This window comes from Corvus moneduloides, chromosome 29, assembly GCF_009650955.1.
Source record: "Corvus moneduloides isolate bCorMon1 chromosome 29, bCorMon1.pri, whole genome shotgun sequence".
Taxonomy (NCBI): Eukaryota; Metazoa; Chordata; class Aves; order Passeriformes; family Corvidae; genus Corvus; species Corvus moneduloides.
The window spans coordinates 2,793,662-2,803,793 of record NC_045504.1 but is presented as its reverse complement, the minus strand read 5'-3'; the positions used below and the strand labels follow the sequence as shown (position 1 = coordinate 2,803,793).

Sequence of the window (10,132 nt, the reverse complement as noted above, 5' to 3'; positions counted from 1 at the left end):
GGGTGTTTACCGGGATCAGAGCGAGGAAAAACCAAGGAGGATCCAGGGAAGAGTCCATTTCCAGGGTCAGGAATATCCTGGATGTGCCAGGATCCTGTGATGGCGTTTTAGGGAATCCTGGAATAATTTGGGTGGGAAGGAGCGGAAATACCCCAATTCCAGGGGCAGGGACATTCCCACGATCCCAGGGCACTTCCAGGGCTGGGGAATCCACGGGATCCCGGGGCCTGGCCACCCTCCCAGGGAAGGACTGATTCCCAAAATCCCGTCCCAACCTCCTCCCTGAACCCGTTCCCTCCTTTCCCTGGCACTCCAGGCCCTTGGAATTTGTCTCTTCCCACTTTTCCTGCAGCTCCCGGAGGGCCCCAGCGAGGCCACCCCAAAGCTTTTCCTTTTCCGGGCTGAACGTTCCCGATTCCCGGACATCCCGGCGTTCCCCTCACGCGGGAATCGCGGAATTCCCGCTCTCCCCCAGCCCTGTTCCCACCCCCAGAGGGATCCGGGATGGATCCATCCCCTCCTCCCCTCCATCCCGGAGCTTTTCCGCGTTCCAGCCCGTTGGGATCCCCGCTCCGGGCTCGGGGGAAGGAGCCCGGCCTGGAAATTCCCCACGGGAGGGGAGCTCGGGGCTCTTCCCACCCCGATCCCGACGGCTCCCGGAGCTTCCCGGGGCGCGCCCGGGGCCTTTCCCGGCACAGGGAAGGGCGGCCTCGGGAAAGGGCCCCGGGGGCAGCGGGAACGGCTGGGAAAGGCCTCGATCCAGGGGGATCCACGGGGATCCAGAGGGATCCACAGGGATCGACCCAGAGGCCTCGTTCCGCAGGGATCCAGAGGGATCAACAGGGATCCACCAGGATCCACCCGGCTGCTCCCAGGGCTTTGCTTCCAGCCCCAATTCCATGGGGAACCCATCCAGGGCTCCGATCCCGGTCCCAGTTCCGGGGGGATTCCCTGCCCTGGGCGCTGATTCCAAAGCCAGGGAAAGGGGGACCCCAAATTCAGGAAAAGGGGACCCAAATCCAGGGAATGGGGACCCAAATCCAGGGAAGGGGGGACCTCAAATCCAGGAAAAGGGGATCCCAAACCCAGGGAATGGGGGATCCCAAACACCAGGGAAGGGGGGACGCAAATCCAGGGAATTGGGGGGGACAGACTCCAAGTGCTGGGAAGGGGGGCAAGAACCCCAAACACCAGAAAAAGGGACCCCAAATCCCAGGAATGGGGGGGGACAAACCCTAAACACCAGGAAAAGGGACCCCAAACACCAGGAAAAGGGGACCCAAATCCAGGAAAAGGCGACCCCAAACCCAGGGAATGGGGACCCAAACTCAGGGAATAGGGAAGGACACCCCCCAAACCCCATAAAACTGGGGGGACCCTCAAACCCCCCCAGAGCTCCCCAGCCCCGTTGGGGCCCCCCGAGACCCCCGGGAGATCCCCCAGGAGCGCGGGGCTGCTCCCCGAGACCACGGCGCTCTCTGGGCCACACGCGAAGGGAGCAGAGAGGGGACAAATGCGGGACTTTGGGGCTTTTTTGTCACCGCCGTGGCCCCTCCTGGGGGTCCCCAAAACCCCCCGGGACCCCCCAATTCCTCCTTGTCGCGCAGCGATGACGTAATAACGGCAAGCCCGACGCTGTGGCGGGACGGCAAATCTCGCGAGATGCTGCGAGATTCCCGAGGTTATAAATAGCCCCGCTGAGGGGCGCGGCCTTCAGAGCCCGCCCAGCCGGGGGCGGGCGCGGGGGGGGGCGGTGTGCTGTGCCCAGGGCGCGACCAGGCCGCATCATGGCGGAGTTTGTGAGGGATGAGGGGGTGAATCCCGGGAGTAAACCCCGGGAATAAACCCCGGGAATGAGCCCTTGGAGTGACAGCGGTGTCCCCGTGCCCCGCTGTCCCACGGCTGTGGGGTTCCTGGCGCTGGGAAAGCCGTGGGCGGGTGGGGAAACTGAGGCGCGTTGGTGGCGCCTGGATCCCGCTTTTCCATTTTTCCATGAAAAATCCGGGGAAAGCCGCCCTGATTCCTGCTTTTCCTCTTCCAACAGCTCGTGGTTTAAGGAGAACGCCAATGATGTTAATAAAGTTACCGTATTTTATCCCCGGGCCCGGGAAGGGAAGGGCTGGAAGGTGAAATTCCAGCGGGATGGGGGAAAAAAAAATGGGAATTCTGTGTGTGGCGGCTCTGAGAGACAAATTCCGGATTCCTTGAGGGAACCCCGATTTAATTCGTGGATTAAAATAATTTTGACGTGAAGGGGAGCAGGAGGAAAGACGAGGCGAGGGATCAGTAGTGAAAATTCCTGGGGAATAAACCGGGAATAAATCGGAATAAATCCCTGGGATGAATTTATAAGGATGGAGAGGAGGGAAAGTTTTTCTCCTGGGAACTGGAGTTGCCTCCGTAGCGGAGCAAAAACCCCTCTGGGGACTTGGGAATGTTGGAATTGTAGGAATTACGGATGGAAAAGGAAAATATTTTTCCCTCCCTCCATCCTCCATCCTCCTCAATTCTCCCGCTCCAGGAAAACCATTCAGGAATGGCAAAAATCCCCTTTTTTTGGGGGGGTAAAATCGTGAAGTGAGGGATTTCTAAGGGGAAAAAACCCCGAATTGTGGGTGTAAAATAAAGCTGGGAAAGGTTGGGGAAACTCCAGGTGGGAATTGGGGCCAAACCTTTTCCCCGGGATGCTCCCAAAAAAAAAAAAAAAAAAAGGAAAACCCGGAGCCGTTCGTTTCTGGTTTTTTAACCATTTATATTTATATATATATATATAAAAAAATTAAATATATTTAATATATCGTGTTTAAGACTAAAAATATAGTACAGAATATTTAAAAAAAAAGGGAAATGCAACGTAAAAAAAAAAAAAATGGGAATGGGGAGGGATCGCGGAATTTTGGGAAAAGGGGAGTGGAGGGGGAGGGGTCTCTAAACCAGCCTAAAAACGGGGGGGGGGGAGGGGGGGCGGAGCAGGGGGGGCTCCCCATTTTCCAGCCCCAAAATGGGGTTGGAATTGTGGAATTTTAAAGCTTCCCGGTGGCCGGGGCGGGGCCCCCGCCGCTCCCGTGGGATATTGCTCTGGATGTGGGGCTGCAGCACCTGGAGCGGGATCTCCCTGCCCCCCCCCCCGGGGTTTCTGGGGTGAATTCAGGCACCTTTGGGACTCCCGGCTCCGCGGATTCCCAGCGCTTCTCGGCCCGTCCTGACGGGACTTTTTTTTTTTTTTCCTTTTTTTTTGGGAATTCCGGGAGAAGGAATATTTGGGAAGGAAGGGGGAGGGTGTCCCGCGGCTCGTACCGGGATGGATCCCACCGGGATTGGGAATTGGGGGAGGAGGATTTGGGAATGGGGGGATTTGGGAAGCCTCTTGAGGGGTGGGGAGGGGTCTCGTACCTCATCCCGGGGGTTTCTTCGGGAATCGACCGGGAATGCTCCGGGAATCCCCTCCCAAGCTCGCCCCCCGCATTCCCTGCTCCCAAATCGGGGTCCCCGGGCCCCCCCCCCCAGGCCCTGGAACTGCGGGAGCGGGACCGCCCGAGCTCCTGATCCCAACGTTTTGGTTCGTCCCGGCTCCCAAAATTCCCGGGAACGCGATTCCCACCTGGATTTACATTCATAGGAGGGACCCCCCCGTGTCCCCAACCTTGGGGACACCCCCGGAATCCGCGATTGGGGCCGGGGCCGGATCCCGGCGCTGCCTTTCCCATGGGAATGATGTGCGTATGGAAAGGGGGGGCTGCTCCCAAAAATCCCCCAATTCCAACCCCCCCCCACCCCCCGCGACCACCCAGAGCGGCTCCAGGGGGATTTTTGGGATGGGGGAAACGGGGCGGAAGGAGAGGAGCCGTCCCTGAGGGAGGGGTGGCCCCAAAATCAAGGCACAGGGAACGGGAATGGCCGGGATGGGGCTGTTTTTTTGGGGAATTCGCGCGTCCCCGTGGATTTAGGGACACGCGGAGCCCCCCTCGCTGATCCCGGCGGGATCGGGGAACGCGAATGGCCGGGATGGGGCTGTTTTTTTTGGGAATTCGCGCGTCCCCGTGGATTTAGGGACACGCGGAACCCCCGCCCGCTGATCCCGGCGGGATCGGGGAACGCGAATGGCCGGGATGGGGCTGTTTTTTTTGGGAATTCGCGCGTCCCCGCGGCTTTAGGGACACGCGGAGCCCCCCCCCCGCCGATCCCTGGGACGGCTCCGGGAACGAGGAGGGCGCAGAGCCCCCGTGGGTGACACGGAGGGGACAAAGCGCTGACAACCCCCCCCCCCCCGCAACCCTCGCTGCGGGAAAAGTACCGGCAAAACAACCAACGGAATGAATGGAAGCTCCAAGAAAACTCGGGGATCGGGGGCGGCTCGGGACGAACCCCTGAATATCAGGGGACGCTCGGCAGGTCCCTGCGGGACCCTTTTCTCCGCCCGCCCGCCCTAAACGTGCGTCTGCATCCGCTGCTGGAAGCGCTGCCCGTAGTCCGAGTGCTGCGAGGTGTAGGAGAAGCGCGTGGCGCTGGCGAACTTGCCCATGGGGTCGTAGCCATCGTAGGGACCCCTCTCGAGGCCCGCGGCGTTCCCGAAGCCCAGCCGGTACGAGGCGTAGCCGGGCCCCGCCGGGAACGCGGCGCCGCCGTAGTTCTCGTAGGAGAGCTGGCTGGCCGTGTCCCCCCCGGCCGTCCCCGGAGCCGCCGTGGCCTCGGGTGGGGGGAATTCGGGGCCGCTGCGGGGGTAGGAGCTGAGCTGGGCGTAGCCGCTGGAATGGGATAAGCGGGAAGGCGGCCGCGCGTCGAAGCGGCCGGGGCCGGGGGCGCGGTAGTCGCCGTAGAGGACGGAGCGCGAGGCCGGGCGGTCCTCGTGGGCTCGGACGTTGTAGTAGCCATTGGTGGGGTCCTGGTGGGGGAGAAGCGGAGGGAGAGTTCCGTGGGGGTTCGGGGAACTGGGGGGTTTGGGGCTTGGGAGGTGTTTCGGGTGGTTGTTGGGAGGGTGGGAACCCTTTGGAATTGCCCGGGAGATGGGGGCTGGGGCAGGGGTGGGTCTCGTGGGGTTCTGGATCTGGTGGAGTTCTGGAATATCCCGACTGGGATGGACCTGCCAGGATCATCCGAGTCCCACGGCCCCCAAAACTCTGCCCCGTCCCTGGGAGCGTTGTCCGAACGCTCCTGGAGTTTCTGGGGCCGTGACCATTCCCTCGGGAGCCTCCCCCGGTGTCCCACCATCCTTTTCCCCTAAAATCCATCCCAAACCCATCCCTGGAACGTCTCCAGCCGTTCCCTGCGATCCCATCTCCGCTCCCAGAGATCGGAGCTGCAGATTCCCGAGATTTCCCCTCCATCCGGACAATCCAAGCGATCTCAGCCCCTCACACCCGAAACCCCAGGAGTTCTCCACCCATTCCAGGATGGAAAAAAACCCCCCAAAATTTGGGATCTGCCCCTCTTTTCCCGCCCTGAAATCCTGGTGGGACCATCCCGGACCTTGAGCTCGTACTCCTCGCGGGTGTCGATGGTGTCGCAGCGCAGGTCCTGCTTCAAGTCCACGTCATCCTTGAACGACTGGAAAATCATGGAATCATGGAATGGGGTGGGCGGGGAGGGGCCTCGGGACTCATCCCGTGGGCAGGGACGGCTCCCCCTGTCCCGGGTGGATCCAAGGTGGATCCGTGGGTGCTTCCAGGGATGGGGAATCCATGGGATAACCTGGGCCAGGGAAGGATTTATCCCTAAAATCCCACCTGAGCCAGCCCGGGGAATCCTGGAACGGTTTGGGATGGAGGGGCCAAGGGTGGGGACATTCCCACCATCCCAGGTGGCTCCAACCCATCCTTGGACCCTTCCAGGGGTGGGGAACCCATGCAGTGACCTAGGTCCAGCATTTATCCCTAAACAGACCCCATCCGAACCCCACGGAATCCTGGAAAGGTTCGGCTTGGAAAGACCCCGAAGATCACCGGGACCTTGGCACCTCCCACCATCCCAGGCGGCTCCAGCCCCTCCTTAGGACGCTCCAAGGCTGGGGACATCCACGGGACACCCTCTTCCAGCACCCCCCTGCCATCCCAGGGGACAATTCCCTCCCCAGCTCCCATCCCGAGCTCCGGGGGTGTCCCTCACCGAGTAGATGGCCTTCATGACGCGCGTGGCCGTGGACACGCTGGCCGTGTCCTCCTCCCTGTCCGCGTGCAGCGTCAGCGGCTCCCGGTTGACCGTCTCCACCTTGATGTCCAGCTTGCGCAGCGTGACGTCCTTGCGGCCTGCGAGGTGACCGCGGGGTGACCACGGGGTGACCACGGGGCTCCTGGTCACCTCCCTGTCCCCTCCGAAGCCTCCGCTGTCCCCTCACTCACTTCCTTTGCGGCGCCGGTACAGGAAGCAGGCGAGGGCCACCAGGAAGCTGATGAGGAAGATGCTGGCCCCGATGGTGGCCCCGGCGATGATGCCCACGGGCAGGACCTCTGCGGGGACACGGCGGGGGCGAGTTGGGGACGGGGGCAGTGCCACACCCCTGGGGCTCGCGGAATCCCGGAATACCAGGATTTTTGGAGTTGGGAAAGAGCTCCAAGGTCATCGAGTCCAAGCTGTGTCCGGTGCCCCCCGGTCACCCAGCCCAACGTCCAGGGATCCCTCGGACACCTCCAGGGATGGCCACTCCAAGTCTCCCCGGGCAGCCCCTCCCAAGGCCTGGCCGCCCTTTCCAGGAGGGATTTTCCCAAATATCCACCCTGAGCCTCCCCTGGCACAGCTCGAGGCCGTTCCCTCTTGTGCTGGCCCCGTTCCCTGCGATCAGATCCCAAATCCCCCCTGGAAGAGCCCCAAATTCCCGCTGGATCCCCCTTTTCTCTGGGATGAGCCCCCCCAGCTCCCTCAGGACTCTCCATTCCCTTCTCCTGCTGCTCCAGCCCCGTCCCCATCCCGGGATTTCCCAGCCCCAGCTCCTTCCCACCTCCAGCATCCACAAATCCCCAAATCCCTGAGATTGAAGAAGAATTCCAAGGTCACCGAGTCCAGCCTGTGCCCGACCCCCAAACCAACGTCCAGAGACTCCTCGGACACCTCCAGCGATGGGAAACCCAACCCCTTCCACCGCCTGGACGCCCTTTCTGGGAGGAATTCTCCCAAATTCCCGACCCGACACAACTCGGGGCCGTTCCCCGTGTCCCCCGAAGCCCATCCCCGACCCCCCCTCCGGCGGCACCTTTCTCCTCCAGCTGGATGATGGCCGTGCCCGGCCCGAAGCTGTTCCAGGCCGTGCAGTTGTAGCGGGTCTGGAAGTCGGCGTCCATCACGTTGTTGATGGTCAAGGTGGACAAAACCCCGCTGCCCGTGTTGCTCCTCTCCACCGTGTACCTCTCCAGCGTGCCCGCTTCCAGGATGTTCTCCTTCCACGCCCACGCCTGGCACCGGGAGAAGCTGGGTGAGCGTCCGGGTTAGTGCTGGGGCACTGTCCGGGTCAGCACCAGGGGCGACACGTCCGGGTCAGTGCCCGGGCACGTCCGGGTCAGCACCGGGGGGTTGGGGACCCTTCCCCGGCGTCCCCGAGGCGTCCGCGGGGCACTCACGATGCGGTCCGGCGGCGGCGTGCTGCCGATGAAGCACTCGACCTTGCCGCGGTCGCCGCGCGCCGCGTACTGCACCGGCTCGCTCGAGATGATCGGGGGCCCTGAGGGGAGGCGAGAAGAGGGAGTTTCGGGGCGTTGCGGAGGGATTTGGGGAGTCACGGGGTGAGGGGTGAGGGGCTGGGGAGGAGATTCCGGAGCCGCTGCTGGGTGAGGAATGAGGGAAACGCTCCGGGGGTCGTGGGTTCAAGGAGGGGAAAAAGGATGGAATTGGGTGAAAAAAGAGTGGGAAAGACTCAGGGATGAGGGGTTTAAGAGGGAAAAGGGTCCTTGGTGCAGCTGGAGTTGGGGGAATCTCCCATGGGACATTCCAGGTTGAAATTCCTGAACTTTCTCCCATGGCAACGACTCCCGACTTTTCCCTGACCCCCATTCCCAAGGCCCTGGGAGGAGGGATGGGTGTGGAAAATCTCATTTTAGGGTTTATTTCCCTTCCCATAATCCCGTTCTGCCTCTTCCCCTAAATTTTAAGTTAAAACCCCAACAAAGCCCCCAAATCCCATTTCTTTCCCCCGCATCCGCGTGATCCCAACTCCGTAATGTTTTAAACTCCCTCTCCCTCACCCAACCGAAAACGACAGAAACGGAGAAGTTTTGGGATCCGCCCCATTCCCGGGGATTCCTGGGAGATTTTGGGGGATTTCGGGGGCGTTTTTGGGGTCACTGACCGTTGACGAAGAGGGTGACCTCCCTCTCGCCCACGCCGATCCGGGGCACGATGGCCTTGCAGACGTACTGGCCGGCGTCCGCCTGCGTGACGGACTTGAGGTACAGCTGGTTGCTGTTGCTCAGCACCTGGGGACAGTTGGGGACAGCAGGGAGGGGACACAGGACACCCCCGAAGCTCAGCGGCCAGGCCAGGCCCTAAATCAGTCCCGTGGAAATCCCAATCCCCGTTTCCATGGGGTTGTGGGAAGAGGGGAGGGACACAGAGCCACAATGGGGATGTTTAGGGGTTGTGTTTGACCCCGATCGCAAACCCAGTCCCAAACCCAGTCCAAATCCCAATCCCAATCCCAAACCCAAACCCAAACCCAATCCCAAACCCAGTCCCAAACCCAGTCCCAATTCCAGTCCAAATCCCGATCCCAATCCCCATTTCCAGGGGGTTGTGGGAAGAGGGGAGGGACACAGAGCCATAATGGGGACGTTTAGGGGTTGTGTTTGACCCCGATCCCAAACCCAGTCCCAAACCCAGTCCCAATTCCAGTCCAAATCCCAATCCTGATCCCAATCTCCATTTCCAGGGGGTTGTGGGAAGAGGGGAGGGACACAGAGCCACAATGGGGACATTTAGAGGTTGTGTTTGACCCCAAACCCGATCCCAATCCCAATCCTAAACCCAAACCCAAACGCAATTCCAGTCCAAATCCCAATCCTGATCCCAATCCCCATTTCCAGGGGGTTGTGGGAAGAGGAGGGGACACAGAGCCACAATGGGGACATTTAGAGGTTGTGTTTGACCCCAAACCTGATCCCAAACCCAATTCCAAATCCAATTCCAGTCCAAACCCCAATCCCAATTCCCATTTCCAAGGGATTTGGGGAGGGGGCACAGAGCCACGGTGGGGACATTCTGGGGCCACATCCGACCCCAATCCCAACCCCAGCGGGAATCCTGCACCTGTGGAAAGTGGGGCCTCCGCTGCTCCCAAAATTCCCCAATCCCGACCACCCCGTGACCTCTGCGAGCGGCTCCGGGGGATTTTTGGGATGGGGGAGCCTCCCCCAAGGAAGGGCTGGCCCCAAAATCGAGGCCCGGGGAACGGGAATGGCCGGGATGGGGCTTTGTTGTTTCTTTTTTGGGATTTGGCGTCCCTGTGGATTTCGGGGCACGCGGAGCCCCCCCCCCACCCCCGCTGATCCCGGCGGGATCGGGAACATTCCAGAAAGACCCGGGCACGGGGTCCTACCATGTTGGATTCCTTCTTGGTCCAGGTGAGGGTCAGCGGGGGGTTCCCTGACCACACGCAGGTCAGGGTGACGTCGGAGCCGATGTCGGTCACCGTGGGCTTGGGGTCCACCACGATCCGGGGGGCGACTGGGCGGGGGAAAAAAACAACAACCCGGGGGCAGGGAAATGAGGAGCGGCGCTGGGGGAAGGCGGCTTTGGGGCCGGCCGGTTTTGGGGTCACTCACAGTGGACGTCCACCAGGGTGCTGACGTTGGTGCTGCCGATGTCGTTGTGCACCTCGCAGGACACGGGCTCCGTGAAGAAGGTGTAGTCCACCTGCGTGTCGTACCGGTTCTCCGTGGCCTCCTCGATGATCACCCCCCCTTTGGCCCACCTGGGGGGACAGGGGGCGTTCGGGGCCACCATGGGACCCCAATCCCAATCCCGATCCCGATCCCAATTCCCGATCCCAATTCCAATTCCTGATCCCAATCCTGATCCCGATCCCAATCCCAATTCCCAATCCCAATCCTGATCCCGATCCCAATCCCGATCCCAATTCCAATTCCCGATCCCAATCCTGATCCCAATCCCAATTCCAATTCCTAATCCCAATCCTGATCCCGATCCCAAT

At 61.3% G+C, this 10,132-nt stretch overlaps 1 protein-coding gene across 1 annotated transcript in view; it reads right to left on the bottom strand.

Moving 5' to 3' along the window:
* Positions 1 to 3,226: 3,226 nt before the first annotated feature.
* Positions 3,227 to 10,132, bottom strand: part of KIRREL1 (kirre like nephrin family adhesion molecule 1) — a 38,601-nt gene continuing 31,695 nt past the window's right edge. The window contains exons 7-15 of the mRNA XM_032093600.1: positions 9,744 to 9,892; positions 9,518 to 9,645; positions 8,273 to 8,399; positions 7,548 to 7,648; positions 7,184 to 7,382; positions 6,336 to 6,443; positions 6,103 to 6,242; positions 5,467 to 5,544; positions 3,227 to 4,882 (exon numbers count right to left, since the gene is read on the bottom strand). Of these exons, the coding sequence (XP_031949491.1) occupies positions 4,427 to 4,882; positions 5,467 to 5,544; positions 6,103 to 6,242; positions 6,336 to 6,443; positions 7,184 to 7,382; positions 7,548 to 7,648; positions 8,273 to 8,399; positions 9,518 to 9,645; positions 9,744 to 9,892 (1,486 nt within the window). The 3' untranslated portion in view covers positions 3,227 to 4,426. The remainder of the gene's footprint in view (positions 4,883 to 5,466; positions 5,545 to 6,102; positions 6,243 to 6,335; positions 6,444 to 7,183; positions 7,383 to 7,547; positions 7,649 to 8,272; positions 8,400 to 9,517; positions 9,646 to 9,743; positions 9,893 to 10,132) is intronic.